The sequence below is a fragment of the Sus scrofa genome, chromosome 13, assembly GCF_000003025.6.
Source record: "Sus scrofa isolate TJ Tabasco breed Duroc chromosome 13, Sscrofa11.1, whole genome shotgun sequence".
In the NCBI taxonomy this organism is placed as follows: domain Eukaryota; kingdom Metazoa; phylum Chordata; class Mammalia; order Artiodactyla; family Suidae; genus Sus; species Sus scrofa.
Window position 1 is genome coordinate 147,540,614 of NC_010455.5, and position 19,639 is coordinate 147,560,252.

General features: G+C 37.2%; 1 protein-coding gene across 1 annotated transcript in view; it reads left to right on the forward strand.

The window, feature by feature from the left end:
* SLC9C1 (solute carrier family 9 member C1) overlaps nt 1-19,639 on the forward strand; it is a 94,683-nt gene that overhangs the window by 22,629 nt on the left and 52,415 nt on the right. The window contains 4 exon segments of the mRNA XM_021070387.1: nt 2,724-2,885; nt 8,027-8,126; nt 13,586-13,729; nt 15,283-15,457. Coding sequence (XP_020926046.1) covers nt 2,724-2,885; nt 8,027-8,126; nt 13,586-13,729; nt 15,283-15,457 — 581 coding nt within the window.

Here is a 19,639-nt window from a genome sequence, read left to right on the forward strand (position 1 = left end):
TATCCCCCCCCAAACTGTCTCCTCCAGAGAAGTTATTTACCTTTTTAACTGCTCACTGCTTCTCACTGATTTTGAAAAAGCAATGATTACATTCTTCTTGAGAAAATTGCCAGTGTATATTCTTCCGCTCAATGTATGTATTCTGTGTTCTAATGCTTTCTGCAGCATCATCTCATTCCACCCTCCTATCCAGCTGAAAAGGGTGTTTAGGAGGTGCTTGTAGACTACATTCTAGTACATTAAGGGGTCTCTGTGATGCCAAATAATCCACTGTTAACAGTAAGATCTTCTACTGCCTCCTATGCTGCAATCAAGCATAGCCCAATTACCTTTCCAACCACTCAGAAGAGGAAGTTTTAGCCATAGTTGTTTTCCCTATCCCTAGAGAGTGCTTCGTTGTTGGGCATCCAAGGACTCTGTTTACCTCTATTCTGACTCATCCATGCCTTATATGCTCAGAAGCAATACCTAAAACTCAAAATTGAAGACTATTCATTCCTGAAAAGACTCACCCCTCTCATGTCTTCCTCAAGGGAGCTTGTCCAGGTAGAGGACAATCACCCTCCTCAGGCATAAGAAGCACTTGCTTTCAGCCTTGTTTTGGAGCCAACTACTTTACCCAGGTCATGGCAGCTTGGAACATTTATGGTAATCCTAGGACCCCAGTTTAGCACAGGAAGGCACATCCTCTTCAAATGCTTCATATATGCCATCTGTGGTGTATGGGAAAACCACACCAACTACATAACAAACAGCCCTTTCCAAAATCCAGAATACAAAAGAAAGTGACACAATACAGCACTAAGGCAGCTTTTACCATAAAACTTGCTGCAGAAAAGACCTTCATAAATATGATTAAGGTGAGCAAAAATGGAAATGTTCATATTCAGAAGTATGTTAAAAACTTGAGAAACATACTTGGAGGAAATGGAAAAATACAAAGTCTAGTATATATGCTAATCAGAAGGATCCAAGTGCAGCCTCTATATATGATCTATTATTCTACTAGATGTCATTTTCTTAAAGGGATTTGCTATCTTTAGTAAATACTGGCCACAGAATTTCAGGGAACTTTATCAGAGATGACATCTAGATCCTCATCAAAACATCTTTCCTGATATTCACTAGGAAGCAAAAAAAAAAAAAAGAGAGAGAGAGAGAAAGGAACATCTAGAAACCAAGGCTCTCTTTCAGGCATGGGAATGAGACTAAGTAGAGAAGGAATCTAAATCACCTCAGTACTCTTTTTTTTTGTTTTTGTTTTTGTTTTGCTTTTTGCTTTTGCAGGGCATGTGCAAGTTCCCAGGCATACAGAAATTCCCAGGCTTGGAGTCAAATCAGAGCTGCCGCTGCCAGCCACAGCCACAGCAAAGCTGGATATGAGCTGTTTATGTGACCTACACCACAGCTCAAGGCAATGCTGGATCCTTAACCCACTGATCCACTGAGTGAGGCCAAGGATTGAACATGCATCCTCATGGATACTAGTTGGGTTTGTTACCACTGAGCCACAACGGGAACTCCCTCACCTTTGTATTGTTATTAGTGCCCTCTCCACCAGTGGACATTTATAAATAAGGGTTCATAAAAGGATTTTTTTCTCTTTCATTCTACTTCCTCAGAGCACATTTCTAAGGTTTACTTCCTCAAATTTAGCCTTGTTTTTTGATATGGTTGCTGTTACTGTTTTCTGTTGGCCATTCTTGATTCTAGTTCTGTTCTTGCTCTTCACATATTCTGTTGAAGTTGACTCTTCAGGCTTTTCAGACCCTAGGACTACTCTCAACTATGATTCAAATTTTGCTCCTCTGTTCCTCACCCTGTATGGGAAGGAGGGATTCCTTACCCACTAGCGTGCCTGGCTCCAGCAATCAAGGCTAGCAAGAGCTTACGCTTTCTGTTTTCCTGGGAAGGGCATCACACTGACTGTAGAAAATAGTTTGGCAAAATATAATAGTATCCATAAAGGATTAATTATGCCTTAGTAATTCTATTTCTTGGACCTAAGGAAATAATCAGAGAAGTACAAAAAATTATACACCCAGAGGCATTCCTTTTTCTATGTTTCTTGTGTGTGTTGTATTAGACCTAGAATATAATTTCCATGAGTTTACAGACTTTCTATTTCTTGTTCATTACTGTTTTTCCAAAATATATTACATTATTTGGCACTGAGCAAATAGCTGTTCCTTAATGGGGACTGAAAAATCTCTTAAACTAAACTGATGAAATTTTACAAATTTAAGTGTGACTTTTAACATTTGAAAAGAAACTCTTTCAATTTAGGAATAAGAAAATACCCTACATTTACCCCAAAGGCTATGAGCTTTTTTTTTTTTTTTTTTTTTTTTTTTTGTCTTTTGTCTTTTGTCTTTTTAGAGCTGCACCCACAGCATATGGAGGTTCCCAGGCTAGGGGCCTAATTGGAGCTGTAACCACCAGCCTACGCCACAGCCACAGCAACTCCAAATCCGAGCCTTGTCTGCGACCTATACCACAGCTCACAGCAATGCCGGATCCTTAACCCACTGAGGGATGCCAGGGATCGAACCTGCAACCTCAAGGGTGCTAGTCAGATTCGTGTCCGCTGTGCCACAGTAGGAACTTCCTATGAGCTATTTTTAAAGATAATGACAAAAAGAAAAGTTGATCCAGATTATCATTTAAAAATAAGAACAAGTAAATTCTTTTAATTGTTTTCTCTTTACTCCCTTTTCTTGTAGCCTATAGTATCATAAATGAAATTTGGTCATATTGTATAGCAAGTCTCTTGTTTGGAATTCTAACTTCAAAACTGATTCAGCTGTGGATGTCTACTGTTTTCGGAGATGATGTCAATCATATAAGTCTTAGCCTTTCAATTCTGTACCTCATCTTTTTTACTTGTAAGTAAAGAGCTATGCCTAAAATTAAAAGACATAGAAAAATTAGAAATAAAGATGTGGGAAATATATACCAGGCAAAGAAAGTGATCTAGGAGTAATATTTCTGAAAATAACATGTCAAAGGATATTAAAAATATTAATGTTTATACAACAGAAAATAGTGTACCAGGATAAAGACAGTTATAAAAAAACAAGAAAACTTTGACAAAATCATAATTAAAAGAAATGCCTTAGCATGTCTTTCCTAGATAATTTCATAACCAACTGGACAAAAAAAATGACTATAGCTATAAAAAGATTTAAATAAAAACTTAAATACTTGAATTATAAGATATATAAAGGGTTTTATCTCCCCAAACAGAATGCTTACCCTGTAGACATTTACAGAAATAAACTAAACTAGAAGAAATTTCAATAAAATTCCAAACATTGTTCAACTATGATACAATTGCATGCTAACTACAAAAGGAGGGTCTTTAGGAGTTCCTGTTGTGGTTCAGCAGTTATGAACCCAACTAGTATCCATGAGGATGAAGGTTCGGTCCCTGACCTTGCTCTGTTGGTTAAGGATCCAGCATTGCCACGAGCTGTGGTGTAGGTCACAGATGCTGCTCAGATCCTACGTTGTTGTGGCATGGTGTAGGCTGGCAGCTGCAGTTCCAATTTGACCCCCAGCCTGGAACTTCCATATGTCACAGGTGCAGCCCTAAAAATAAATAAATAAATAAAAATAAAGGAGCATCTTTGAAAATAAACATTCTAACTGCATGAAATTAAATAAACTTTTCTTGGTGAATTGTATATCAAAAAAAAAAATAAGAATAGAAGCTACAGATCAAGTAAATCTAAATATTACAAACTCTATCAACATTACTAATCCATTTACTACAACTCCCCTTTCACAGAAGTATTGCAGACATTGATAACTAGCCATATCACTGTTTCCTGATGTAGCCTCACAATCACTTTCATTCCATCCCTTCAGACAGCTCTACAAATAATTTGAAGTTAGCATGTGTGATAATACCAACTTCCCAATTTACCTAACAATATCTTTCCATTACATTTAGGAATAAGACAATGTTGCCTAGCTACATATCTGTGATTTAAAATAGCCTTGGAGTTCCTGCTGTGGCACAGTGGATTAAGGATCTGGTGTTGCTGCAGCTGTGGTATAGGTCAAAGCTCCAGCTCAGATTCAGTCTCTGGCCCAGGAACTTCCATATGCTATGGGTATAGCTGAAAAAGAAAAAAAAAATAGTCTGGAAGCTATAGCTAATATAATAAGAAAAAGAAAGAGAATAGTATATAAGAGAATAATATAAAAATAATATAAAAATATTATATAAAATATAAATATAAAAATATTATATAAAAGCAATATGTATATAATATAAAAATAATTAAAATAAATAATATGAAAATAATATAAAAAAGAAAGAATAATGTAATAAAAAATTTATACATATTTTGAAAGAGAAAATGGTTACACTAATCACATTTTGGATTATATAGAAACCCAAGAGAATTCATTAATAAACTAAGACAGCAAAGTCTTTAATAGTTTGATATAAAATAAATATCCCCCCAAAATAAATCAATAGCATTCTTATAAACCAGCAGTAACTAGCTAGAAAATATATTGAAAATTGATTCTCTTTACAATGGCAAAAGTTATAAAATATCAAGGAATATACTTAACAAGAAATTTGGACCTAAACAGAAAATTGCAAAAGTTTTTTGAGAAGTTTAAAATTTAAATAGAAACAAAGAAAAATTATTCTTCTTATAAATTCTAGAATAACAGAATTCCTTATTTTCATGTCTGAGGTAAAGAAAGGCAAAATATAGATATTTGAGGTTTTCTAACTAATCTGGATTAAAGCCAATTATAATCTAGTGAGGTTAGAGAATCAAGTTAATGAATTAATAGAGAAGGTAATTCAGTACAAGTATATTCATCGTGTACTAATTTAATTGCATATACCTAAATCTAAAAAAATATATATTCCAGCAAATATAATTTCCTCTAACATCAAGTAAGCAAGCATAGCCTCAAGATTAAGGGTTATGCCCAAGAACATAATTTTATTTATTTATTTAATTTTTAAAATTGAAGTATATTTGATTTATAATATTATATTGTTTTCGTGTGTACAACAGTGATTCAGTATTTTTATATTTTTTACTCCATTTAAATGGAGTAAAACAAAACAGTAGCTATATTTCCTTGTGCTGTACAGTATATTCTTGTTGCTTTTTTTTGTACAGTAGTTTTTATCTCTTAATCCCCTTCCCCTATCTCCAAGAAATAATTTAAGATTTTTAGAGTTAAGATGTCTCTAAGGAGTTCCCGTTGTGGCGCAGTGGTTAACAAATCCGACTAGGAACCATGAGGTTGCGGGTTCGGTCCCTGCCCTTGCTCAGTGGGTTAACGATCTGGCGTTGCCGTGAGCAGTGGTGTAGGTTGCAGATGCAGCTCAGATCCCGCGTTGCTGTGGCTCTGGTGTAGGCTGGCAACTACAGCTCCGATTAGACCCCTAGCCTGGGAACCTCCATATGTCGCGGGAGCAGCCCAAGAAATGGCAAAAAGACCAAAAAAAAAAAAAAAAAAAAAAAAAGTCTCTAAACATTTAAGGAGGAAAAAAAAACAAACTCTAGAATTTAGTAAAAGAAACAAGATAAAAAGTAATATAAGTCTAATGTAAAACACCCTGACCCGACTTAATGTCTGTATTATTAATATCTTCAAGGTAGTCATAAATTTAAAATTTTCCACATTTCATCATCACCTAACAAGTTACAATGAGTAGTCCAGGACCTGATCTCCTCAAAGCATTTACGTCCGCAGTTCCCTCTTCTTTCATGTTTCAAAATAAGCTACTAGGAGTTCTTGCTGCAAAGTTGAAAGTTCAATCCCCAGTCTGGCACAGTGGGTTAAGGATTCAGCATTGCCACAGCTGTGATGCAGGCTGCAGCTGTGGCTCAGATTCAGTCACTGGCCTGGGAACCTCCACATGCCACAAGTGTGGCCAAAAAGAAAGAAAAAAAAATTGACTAACTAAAGTGTTCACTTCTGGCTTAAGTACCATTCCTAGACAAGACAAAAATAAAGAACATAATTGTCCATCTCTAGAAGGAAAGACAGTAGTGTGATAATGATATTAAGTTCTTCATCAAATTAAGATTTTCACAATCTAAATCAAACAATGATAGAAATTTGTGGGGGGACTGAAATTATACAAAACAATTTTAAAAATTCATCTGTATGTATAAATTGTGAGACTATGGGAGTTCCTGCTGTGGCTCAGCAGGTTACAAACCGGACTAGAATGCATGAGGATGAGGATTCAATCCCTGGCCTCTCTCAGTGGGTTAAGGATCCAGGACTGCCATGAGCTGTGATGTAGGTCGCTGACTGCAGACATGGCTCCAATCCCACGTGGCTGTGGCTGTGGCATAGGCTGGTAGCTGTAGCTCCAATTTGACCCCTAACCTGGGAACTTCCATATGCCACAGGTGTGGCCCTAAAAAGAAAAAAGAAAATTGTGAGACCATGTACGACAATTTTTTAAAGAGAAGAATTGTTCCTACAAGATAGGTACTACAATATAGGTACATTTAATAAGCCTGCAGTAATTAAAATACAGCTGCTGTAGCAAGAATATACAGTAAACCAAAGAAACAGAAGGGCCCCAGAACTGATCTGTGTATGACAATTTGATAAACACTGCAATATGATAAAAGTAGCATATCCACAATATTCTTCAGTATTAAAACAAAAATTTTAATCCATATTTGTCAACCAGAACAATGTCTATTAAACAATAAGAGAAAAAGAAGCTTATTACAGAGCTATATTACTATATATCCCTTTGTACTTTTTCTTAATGTGTGACTTTATGTGTGTGTATGTTTCATGTGTACACTGGGTACTCCACTCTGCTCAAAGATATTGATCCAATTATCTTCAACTTCCAATTCTATAGACTATGGAAACCCAAAGATATCTCCTCATAATTTCTGGAAATTTCTGGAGTGTTCTTCCTCATATCTCTGCTGCCTCCTCATAAATATAGAGCAGTTTCTGGTTCTTAGTAAACTCTACTGAAGTTGGGGACAAGGGGAGCTCCCAGGGAAAATTATACTGTGTAGTTTATGGTTCTATGAGATCTAACAGCTACCCCTATTTCCTCACTTCTCCATGTTTCTGCTTAATTTTTGACATTTGTCTCCAGTATAGAGACAAGCAACTTTTTCAACAAGCAACTTTTAATGCTTGGAGCTGCCTTTTGGGTCTCATTCTCTATTCTCAAATAGCTGATCAAAGGCTTTTTTTTTTCTAGGCAAATTTAATCCTCTCCTCAATAGAAATTTCAATAAAAACTTTCTTTAAAATTATACTTGAAGCCTTGAGAATGGAACCGTGGGTGTTCCCTTTTTCTAAGAAATATAGTCTTGATACAATACCACATTATTTGAAATTTTCACAGTGATAGTATAACACTTTCACAAGCTACTTTCAAAATTATTTTCCCCTCTAGCTTATGAAAGCTATGAGAATATTTGAATATTCCATGGTGTTTTACACATGTCTGCCCCTGACAGTAAATGCACCAAACCAAAATTAAACTGGGGAAGAAGATCTATACTGGGTTTCTACCGGCTTCACTCCTTTAGTCCTGTCACAAAAATCAAACCATTTCTGTCTCCTATTCTCTCCCAAGAAGAGATATATACAGGCAGCTAGTCCATAAGACAGCTCATCAGCTCACTCCCGTTTAATTCATCCAGAGCCCCTCTGAAAAAATTAGACCTATGGAGGGTGCTCTAGGAATGAAGCTAGAGCTTGGTGAAGCATTTTGTGACTGTCATGTTGCAGCCATTGATCAGAAACCAAGCAGATACAAGGATGTCCAGTATAGAGTTTTCTACACCATTGGGTATGACTCCAAGGTGGAAGAAGGACAATGGGTGGTGGTAATAACTTGTAATATTATCCAGTGGAAACCAATTGAGACAGCCTCTCCATAAAGTCACCGTACTGTCAGATCCTGATGTTCTCATCACCAGTAAACTTTGTGCCAACTTTAACTGTTGATATCAAAATAATACTTTATATTTATTTCTTTTAAAAATAGGTGAAATAGTTGGAATGTCTGGAATATTTACCCTTGCTATTATGGGACTTCTTTTAAATTCTACAAGTTTCAAACCAGGAGTTGAAGCACTTCTTCTCGAGTGAGTGAGGGGCATATTTTCACTTTGTTTCATGCATCAGAAGTTATAATATTATAATAGTATTACAGTACCTCTATAGGAGTATTCTAGTACATCTACATCTACATGGTCAACATACATTACTAACTTGAAAACTAGCCAACTAAAATCCCTTTCTAAAAACCCTATTGCCTGTGTCTTTTAAACCTCTAATATTAGGCAAAATTTACAACCTCACCTTGAGTTCATGTTGACTCTATTTCATCACTAATTCCCCCAAGTCTCTGACCATATTACTCAGTAATGTTCAGTCTAGTTCCCCCAGACAGGGCCAAGATTAAAGTAAGGTAGGCGAGGCCCTCATCTCAGGAGCAAAATTTAAGAGGGTGCCAAAAACTCGGTAATCAAGATAAATAATGTTTTAATGGGGTATTTTAAAACTGAAATTAATTCAAAAAAAGCCATGGTGAAAATACAACATTTTAAAATAAAGATAAGATGAATACTGCTAATAGTTCCTTTTGTCTCAGGGCTAATGTATGGATGGGTATGGGACTGGCACTAGAATAAAAGACCTATATTTTAAGGACAGTGAGGAGGAATTCCCCTCTTAGTTTAGAGGTAATGAACCTTACTAGTATCCATGAAGATTCGGGTTTGATCTCTGGCCTCGCTCAGTGGGTTAAGGATCTAGCATTGCCATGAGCTGTGGTGTAGTGTTGGAGGCTTGCTGGATATGCATGTATACAGGCCATAGTGAATCAAAGAAACTAGATAGCACTTGAAGAATGATGCTAATCTAGGCTTGCAAAATATATAAGACTTTCTCAGATCCCTGGAGGAAAGGGAGTGAGACTGGAAATGTACATCATAGGAGGGGCTGCTTGAAAGCAAGTTGCCTAATACTCCAGATGTCGTTGGTGGAAGGCCATTGACATTCTTGTTCCCATGACCAGAACCCTAAGGGAGTTGGAGGAAAGGGTGAAATAGCCTTAAGCATAAACAATATAATCTTTCTCTGGAGGGTTAATCATTTATAAAGGGTCTGTGCCTTACTTATCTGTAGCCTTGATCGGTAACATTGTAAATGACACATGTGATTCTGTATGTACAAGGAAGTAGAAAATAGCAAATAAAAATCATGACTTGGCTCAGAGGGTTGCTATTGCCTCTCGAAGGCAGTAGCCCCCTGATCCCCACTCTATTTCTTTGTCTCTTCTTTCTTAAATCTGCGGCACCGCTGACTTTGGGACCTCAGTTGATGAGCAGGTCTCATCAGTGTAGGTTGCAGATGTGGCTCAGATCCCCTGTTGCTGTGGCTGTGGTGTAGGCTGGTAGCTACACCTGGGATTTGACCCCAAGCCTCGGAACCTCCATATGTCTTGGGTGTGGCCCTTAAAAAAAAAAAAAAGGAGGGTGAAGAGAGCCCATACAAAACCGATTAAAAGATTAAATAAGCTAGGGCATTTAAAAACAGCTGGCATTGTTATAAAAGAAAATCTAAAAGTACAAACTATGCCTTGTATGGCGCACCCACCTGAGGGGTGAGTGGACTCTGTGTAAATCTCGAAGAAGTGTGCTTTCTGTAATGTTCTAATACATGGGCTGGGAACATGGTCTAAATCATAAAAGGCAACATATGTGTTCATAGAGACCCTGAAACACAGTCAATGATTCTTTTGCGGGGGGAGATTAAGAGACTGCTATGGAAGATGAAGTGAGTTCAGAAGTCAGTAGCTTAAAAGTATAGGATTTGATAGGATTTGCAACCATGTCACTAAAATTTCATATCAGTTGCTATGGGAGCCAATTGTGCTAGCAGCTGGACAGACTTCATTGGGCCACAATTATAGGAAGAATTAAAAATGTTAACCGAAGTATTTACATCTGTGGGAAGTAATTCTGAAGGCTCCCCTTCATTCTTATTTTAGCTGAAACTGGATTTCTCCTGGAGACAGTATTTCCCTAGTGTGGGAAGTAACATAATGTCTTTTCTATCAAAGGAAATCTTGGTTACTCCATTTTGCTAAAATGCCTTCCTGTGACCTCCACCCTTCCCCTCTCCTTCTTCTCCCAGTAACAATGTGTTTCAAATTAGCCAATGTGCCCTGACCTGACCAATGGGAAGGGGAGAGGTAAATCACCTGCGTTAGGGATAAATAGGGGAGGATCCTTTGTTCAGTGGGCACAATTTTTGGAGTGCCTGCGCCCTTCTGCATAAGTAAAGAGCCTTGTTGAGATTTCTCCTTGTCCATGTGTCTCACTTTCTGACACTGATGACCTGAGCCAGAGTTATTGTAATTTCCAACGCTAGTATTCCTTAAAAGTTGTAGGACCTTTCTCAACTGCATCCCTGATACTATAAGCCTATTGTTGATGTAAGTGAGCTTTCTGCATCTCTGCCCTTTCTGTGTTATTCTCCTTCCCCAGAAGAACCCAGTTTTGAAGGTCATGCCATCAGACTATACCATCTGCTACTTTCTTGGTTGAGGTTATCTGTAGAACCCCAAGTCACACTCTCCAATATGTGAAGATTTTGGCCCCTCTCTCACTGTTACTCTCACCAACATCACTTTATTTGTAGTGATGTCAATCGATATTCACACAGTTGATCCTTCTATTCCTTCACCTTTCAATTCCTGGACTTCATCTCCTCCTCTGAGCATGTGTACCACTCTGCTTCAGCCACCCACTGTCATGCTCAATGATCACTTCATAATCTCAATTTCAAGAATCTTACTATCTAACATATATCTACCCACTCCTACTCTCCAAGATAGTAGATATCTAAGACAATAATCATAAACCCTACTAAATCCCTCAATAGTTTACCACCCGATTCTCTAAGAGAGAAGGTGCACCATCTCCCATCTTTTCAGCTTATCTCCCCCAGAACCCCAATTTTAACAATTCTGCACTGAGGCTGTAGTGCATAGATCCTATGATACTTTGCTGATCCTCACTCACTTTACTTCCCCCTTACCCAGATCATTCCTTTTGTTTAAAACCATCTAACAAATTCTCATCTATTAGGCTACAAGTCAAAGTTGTTGTATTGGCAAACAAATGATATGTTTGTCCTCCTGTTACCTCTGGGATTCATGTCTACTACTATTACCCCACCCACTCTGCTGTAGCCACACTTGCTGGTCCTCAGACATGCCAAACATGCTCCCTGTTTTCCTGTGTACTTGTGCTTCTTTTGAAATGTGCTTTCTCTACACTTTGGCAGAAGTAGCTGCCTTACTTCTTTCCTGCTTCCATTCATACTTCACCTCGTTAGAAGGAAATTCCCCAAATAGGAGACATGTCCTTGCCAGACTGTATAATGTTTTGTCCTGGCAAATTGATGTCCCTAAAATGTCCAGGCCATGAGGTCTTATCATTCCTCTAGGCTAGGGGCTGTGCAATCTTGAGCTATAAAAATAACACAGAAGGTAGTTCCCATCGTGGCTCAGTGGTTAACAAACCTGACTAGCATCCATGAGGACACGGGTTCGATCCTTGGCCTCGCTCAGTGGGTTAAGGTTTGGCATTGCCATGAGCTGTGGGGTAGGTTGCAGATGTGGCTTGGATCTGGCATTGCTGTGGCTGTGGTTTAGGCTGGCAGCTACAGCTCTGATGTGACCCCCTAGCCTAGGAACCTCCATATGCCACAATTGTGGCCCTTAAATTTAAAAAACAAAACAAAACAAAAAAAAAAAACACAGAAGCCTAGGTCTATAGTATCAAAATCTGTGAGGGTGAGAGCATAGGATGTATGATTTTTAAAAACTCTTTCCAGATGATATTAAGATACAAACAGGGTTGGGCTGTGACCCTTTGCTACCAAAAAAACATCTAGATTTATTAGGATAACTCATGATCACCAAATAAAGGAGAGGAACTTAAAAAAAAAAATTCAGAAGCCCTTTCTCTGTGTGCCTGACTTATTGCATTCATGCACACAACAAGTGCATGTACACATCTATTAGATACATGCACACATTTATTAGATGGGTTTGGAGCTTTGTTGTTAGGCTCATAGCCACTCTGAATCTGATGGGCATTGATTCCTTAGAGAATCTTATTTTCTCCTCATTAGGCTTCTCCCATTAATTTCTACCATCTATAAAAGAATCTTGATTTAGTATTTGCTGCCTAATTTCTACCACCTATAAACGAATCTTGATTTAGTATTTGCTGCCTAATTGATATGATTACAATTGTGCTAATTAACAAGATGGGGATTTTTGATATTTGGAGGCAATTTCCACAGTGAAAAGGAGAAAATTTTAATTATATTGTTAAATGAATAGTGAAGGATGCTAGTATTTCATTTTCACCTTTCATCTGACTGAATTAGCTTACTCAATGGTTTACTAGTGATTTCATTAATTACATAGGTAAGTTGGCATAATGTTTGAGGAATTTTTGTTGTTGTTACCTGTGTACATGGTACAATTGGATATGCTTTTGATAGTGTAGTCAAAAGAAGGATTAAAATGCAAAAATTACGCAGTTGTCATAAAATGTATTTTAGTGAGTTTCCCTTCAAGTTAACATTGAATGTGATACTTAAATCCAGAAGCTAATAGAATTAAAAGAATGGCTATACATCTAAAAGTGATAGTTCACAGCTTAGAGTTCACACCCTAAGTTTAGTCATAGAAAAAATATTTTAAATGATTTAATTTAACATTTCCTAGGTATTTGTGATTTAGGGACAGGCTGGCAGCATATGGGTAAAACCAGACTATTTTCCTCTCATAAAATGGTACTCATGTGCCCTTTTAATCTTTTCAATTTATTTTGCTACAAATATAATGTTGATATTAAGGACACAAAGTATATAGAGAGACAACAAGTAAGTTTTAAATAGCTATGGGCCCAACACCCCAAAATGACCAGTAATGGTGTTTTAGTATATTTTTCAAACTGCTTTGCCTTCAGTTGATGAGAACATGAGCTTTGGGGAGGATGCAGAGATTTTCTGGGCTCTGGGGTACTTGAATAAGCACAGGCTCTGAAATCACATAAGGAGACTCTACAAAGGGTATTCATGTGGATAAAAGATCCATTCACATCATCTAAGAGCTAGCTAGATTTTAGGCAAAGACTTGATTCTTTCGCTATGTAAATCAGGCTAGCAGGGGAATACCCCTTTCAAAAATAGATGATTTTAGCTCTCCCTAATGATACCAGGGACTTTACAATCAATATTTTTGAACCTCTTGAACTCTAGTGCCTGAATGAGTTTTGTCAAATAGTATAGGTGCCACCTAACAGGTCTTTCAAAGTCAATCCAGAAAGAAAGATACTAATTTACATTCGGTGTAAATTGGTTAAAATTGCATTAAAAGTATTTGTTTACCTGCCTTCGAGCTCCTTTCTCCTCAGTTAAAATTTTTTTTATAATGCCGAGCACAATGCATCATATAGATCAGCCTTGTGTTAAATATGTTAATTAACTATGTTTAAATTATTTTCTTAAAATACAGGTTCTGGAATTGTCTGTCATTTGTTGCTTTTCTTATGGTGTTTACTTTCATTGGACTTCTAATTCCTGCACATACATATTTATATATATCATTTTCAGATATATATTATACATTAAATATCTACTTAACCCTTGTTGTTTTCAGGTAAGAATTCCATTTGGATTTTTCTATTTATAGGATATTGACTAAGCCTGAAGATACTCTTTAAAATGACAGAAAGTTTTTATTTTTTAGAGTGAAAAACTCACTCAAACTTTCTAAGAAATTATCAGCATATTAGTGTGCTCAATGTTTTCTCTTTTTCTCTCTTTCTTTTTTTTTTTTTTTTGACTTTGCCCATGGCGTGTGGAAGTTCCTCAACCAGGGATTGAACCAAGTGACCTGGCTGTTGCAGTGACAACACTGGATACTTAACTTCCTGCACCACAAGAGAATTCTGTGCTTTGTTTTGTTTCAATTTGTAATTACATTTCAAAATGATATAAGCACTTTGTAAAATTTTTGAAAATTACAAAAAAGAAAAAACATTTCTCATAATTTTACTACTTAGAGCAATCACTATTAACATTTCATACACTTCATCCAGTGTTTTTATTCTATGAGGTTTCATGAAGTTAAACACTTGTCATATATAAAAATTTTTTCTTTCTTGGAATTCCCATTATGGCTCAGTGGTTAACTAATCCAACCAGGAACCATGAGGTTGCAGGTTCAATCCCTGGCCTCACTCAGTGGGTTAAGGATCCGGCATTGCCATGAGCTGTGGTGTAGGTCACAGACAAGGCTCAGATCTGGCGTTGCTGTGGCTGTGGCTGTGGCTGGTGGTTACAGCTCCGATTGGACCCCTAGCCTGGGAACCTCCAGGTGCCCTGGGTGCGGCCCTAGAAAAGACAAAAAGACAAAAAAAAAGTTATCTTTCTTTGCTTAATATTATATAACAATTTCTTATTATAGTTGGAAATATCTTTTTAAAAATCATAAGGAAGTCCTCCTTGTAACTATCTTTTTTATCTAAACAATTTTTGTAGTCCCTTTCCCAGTGTTAAAAGGCAGTAAGTAGTCTGTCCATGTAATTGAAAAAGAGATGACATGGAAGAGGAAGACCACCATAACAATTCTTGAATCTCCAACACCCCGAATTGTTAATATTCTACTCCCAGCTAGGAAAATTAGCTAGGAGTCAGCACCAAGTCAGCCAGTGCCACATAAATGGAAACTAGCCCCAAATTAGCAGGTACAGTTGGCATAAAATATTAGAATGATATGTGACTGAAAGAAGAAATAGAAATGAATTAGCCAATTCTGGGCAGATTCAGTAAGGTTGAAATCTACAAAGAAAAAGTAAAAGAGGACATTACTTTCTCTCTTCTTTATTAGATTTACTTTTATTTATTTTGGGGATCCAGAAGATAGTGTATCTACAAAACATCTCTAACATATTCTTTTTCACTTGAAGAAGCACCACTCGAGGATGATGCAGTGTTACCCCACCACTTACCCAACAGAAAGAAAGAAAGAGAATAAATACCATCCTCTTGGCATCTCTCTGTATGGAACACCTTTCTGCTTTCCTTTGATGCCATGCCTTTGTCTGTGATTTGGCAATTTCACGGGAAATAGATTGGAATAGTATAGAATGAAATGGAAGGACATTTCTATGACAAAGATAACTTTTTAAAATGCGTTTTGTCTTTTAGACTTCTGGTCTTTCTATTATTGAGCCCTCTTTTGTCTCGACTTGCTCATGGTTTCAGCTGGCGCTGGGCATTCATAATGGTCTGGAGTGAAATGAAAGGTATTCCTAATATAAACATGGCCCTTCTGCTTGCCTACTCTGAATTTTCTCTTGGATCTGAGAGGGAGAAGTCTCAGGTAAAGAAAGATAAGGATTTTTTTTTTATTTGAATACTTTATAAAAACTGTTTCTGTGTACTAAAATATGTCTTTGCAGTGAGGTCGCTCAGTCCTGCTTGGACTGTGGAAGTGATTTAGCTACAGTGGGAAAATTGGGGCGGGGAGGAGCAACTGTGAACTTTTCTCTTTCCATCTAACTTATCCCCAGCTCCATTCATCATGCTCTTAAAAGGAGGTTTATTGTGAAAGGTAAGGGAATTAAAACCTATAAATCATTTTCAATAGCCCCTGATACAGAGCATGCGCTCAATAAGTGTTTCTATTTTTACTTATATACTAAAGAAAAGCAGAAACCTACTTATAATTGGCTCTATTGCCTTCTGCAACTTTATGAGGCCACATTTAGCAACGCTAGGAACCAAAACATTTTCATTATTAAGGGAAATTCTTCTTTTTTTTTTTTTCTTTTTAAGGCTGCATTGTGACATATGGAAATTCCCAGGATGGGGGTTGAATCAGAGCTACAGCTGCCAGCCTACACTATAGCCACAGCAGCACAGGATCCTAGCTGCTTCTGAGACCTACACCACTGCTAATGGCAATGCCAGATCCTCGACCCACTGAGCAAAACCTGCGTCCCTGTAGATTGCTAGTCAGATTCATTTCCACTGAGCCATAACAGGAATTCTAGGGGAGTTATCCTTTTTTTTTTTTTTTCCGTTTTTTTTTTTAGGGCAGCACCCTTGGCATATGGAGATTCGCAGGATAGGGGTCCCGTCGAAGCTGTAGCCGCTGGCCTACGCCAGAGCCACAGTAACATGGGATCCAAGCTGCGTCTATGTGACCTACACCACAGCTCACAGCAACATCAGATCCTTAACCCACTGAGAGAGGCCAGGGATCCAACCTGCAACCTCATGGTTCCTGGTCAGATTCGTTTCCGCTGTGCCACGATTGGAATACCATGGGGAGTTATTCTTAAGATAGGACTCCCAAACTCTGCTGAACAGAACAGAATGGGTATGACTCTGCCTCTACCTCATCCCAAAATAAGACAATTAGAAGGAACTCTTTAAGAAACTTTCTGTGCAGACATCACAATGTGTATAATACTTCCATTGTGCTTTGGCAGGGTCATTATTATGTGTCTAATTAAATTATAGTCCAAACATTAAAAAACTAAATATTCAACCATTGCTTTTAAAACCAAAGTACCTAATATTACATAATTTCCTCCTTTTTAATTTATCTCCACCTGCCTGAATAATCAAAGTCAATATCATCACCATACATCCTGATGGGTGGATCTGAGTTCTGAAATTTTTACCTGGCTGCTGTTTTACTGTGTGGTCATCCACAAGTTATTTAATTCTCACCCTAGCACCCCACTTGTTAGTTTCTTCATTCCAAATCAGATTATAATACCAGTGGTTTACTAGTTAATATTTAACAAGCAATTTTCTTGGAGAGGGGGAGACCCTAAGTTGTGGTGTTTGCCAATTTCTATTGTGTAATCCTGTCACCAATAGAACATCAATCACCTCATAAACTTCCTGAAAATTTAATGATCAACTCTCACAAATTGGTATGAGCCAGGTCTATCTGGCTATCTCACTATCTCCACTATCTCAAAGGATTATTATGAGAAATTGAAAATATATAGAGGAATTTCCATTGTGGCTCAGTGGAAATGAATCTATCCATGAGGATGCAAGTTTGACCCCTGGCCTTGCTCAGTGGGCTAAGGATCTGGCATTGCCGTGAGCTGTGATATAAGTTGCAGACGTGGCTCAGATCTGGCATTTCTGTGGCTGTGGTGTAGGCCAGAAGCCACAGCTCCGATTTGACCCCTAGCCTGGGAACCTCCATATGCGGTGGGTGAGGCCCTCAAAAGACAGAAAAAGAAAAAAGAAAAGAAAATATACATAAAATTCTTGATACACTGTTTAGCATATAGTAAATGTATAGTAAGTCTGAACTATGATGATTATGACTACATGTAGATCTGCTTAGAAATAAAACTGTAATAAATATAATCATTTCAAGAGATATCTCACTAGTCGTAACTTGTTGAGAAGAAATAGTACTCCTTCCTTTATTTAATTTGGCTGAAACCTCAGCTAATCTATTAATACCCACAAGGAGGCACTACAATGAAGGAATAAAAATACTGGAGTTCCCATTGTAGCTCTGTGGGTTAAGAACCCCACACAGTGTCCATGACAATGTGAGTCTGATCCCTGGCTCATGGCTTAAGGCTCTGGCATTGGCACAAGTTTGGTGTAGGTCTCATATGCAGCTCAGATCCCACATTGCTGTGACATAAGCCAGCAGCTGCAGGTCCGGTTCGACCCCTACCCAGAAACTTCCTCATGCTGCAGGTGTGTCCATAAAAAGAAAAAAAAATTAACTTAATCCTTCTCTACTCCTCACAGTTTCAGTGACAAACAATTTGTAAAAATATGTGAAGCAAAAACTGAAAACTAAGAAGAGAAATAGACAAATTATGGTTGGAGACTTTAAAACTCCTCCCTATAATTTCTTCAGCAAGTTGTAGGGCAACTAGACAAAAAAATCAGCAAAGATGTGGAAGAACCAAACAGCACCATCAACCTATAGGATATAACTGATATTTATAGAATAGCATCAATTGATACAGAAAAAGAACATAACAAAAATCAATATCATTTCATGATAAAATCTTTCCAAAAATAGAAATAGAAGGGGACTTATTAATGTTGATAAGGAACATCTACAAAAAAAAATCTAACGGTATCATTGTAATTGATAATGAAAGACTGCCTTCTCCCTATGATTGGGAACAATCCAAGAATGTCATTCTCATTCTTTTAATTAAACATCATGGTGGAAGTTCTAGCTTGCTTTATATGCCAAAAAAAAACAAAAAACAAAAAACCCACATTAACATTGAAAAAAGAGGAAATAAAACTCCTAAAACTCCCTATTTGCAGATAGAACAATTACCTATATAGAAAATTCCAAAGATTTTCAAAAAGAAAACCACACACACACACAAAAACCCTCTTAGAACTAATAAGTGAATTTAGCTTGGTTTCAGGACACAAAATAAGTATAAAAAATCAGGTGTATTTCCATATGTTAGCAATTGATATAAGGAAACAAAAATTAAAGATAAAATATCACCTACAATTATTCAAGAAATAAAAAGCAAAGGAACTAAAATAAAAAACAATTTTGAAAAAGAAGAATAAAGTGGGAGAAATCATTATATCTAATGTTAAGGCATTATTACAATTATAGTAGCAGAGATTATGTAGTATTGGCAAAGAGAAAGTCACATGGAACAGAATAGAGAACTCAGAAATAGATCCATAGGAACATTCCCAACTATTTTTGATAAAGGTACAAAAGCAGTTCAATAGAGGATGTCTTACAAATGGTGCTGAAGAATTGGTAATTCAAAGAAAAAAAAAAAAAAAACCCAACCAAGCAAAGAAAACCCTTGACCTAAGTTTCACATCTTCTAAAAAATTAATTCAAAATGAATCACAGAATTAAATGTAACATTTAAAACTGGAAAACGTTTTTTTGAACTTGGGATAAAATCTTTGGGACCAAACAGAGATACCAAAAGCATAATCTATAAAAGAGTAAAAAGATGAAATTATACTTTATCAAAATTAAAAACTTTGGGAGTTCCTGCTGTGGCACAGTGGGTTAGGAATCTGGTTCAGGTCACTGCAGAGGCAAGTGTTCAATCCCCAGACCAACTCAGTGGACTTAACGATCTGGCATTGTCGCAGCTGAGGCATAAGTCGCAGCTGCGGCTTGGATTTGATCCCTGGCCTGGGAACTCCCATATGCCGCAGGTGTATGGATATACATATACCAGTGTTTGGAATGAACCCTTGCAGAATTAAATTAGAATATTCAGTGGGAGCATCCTGGGCACCAATATTGTAAAGTTTCTCGAGTGAGCCTAGTGTGCCCCCTTGAGAGCCTCTAGTGTGTATCACACTCTGTCTCTAACTAACCTTCATCTGTGGCCAAAGAACAGAGGACTGGCAAAGAGTTTAAAATAAATTCTAAAACTTAGAATTCCATAAATCAGTGGAAGTATGCGTATCAGATTAAAAGTTGTTGCTTCCCCATTTATGGGGACCAACTTGGAATATAAGTAGTGGGGTCGGGAAGAAAGATGACACCAAAGGCATCAAT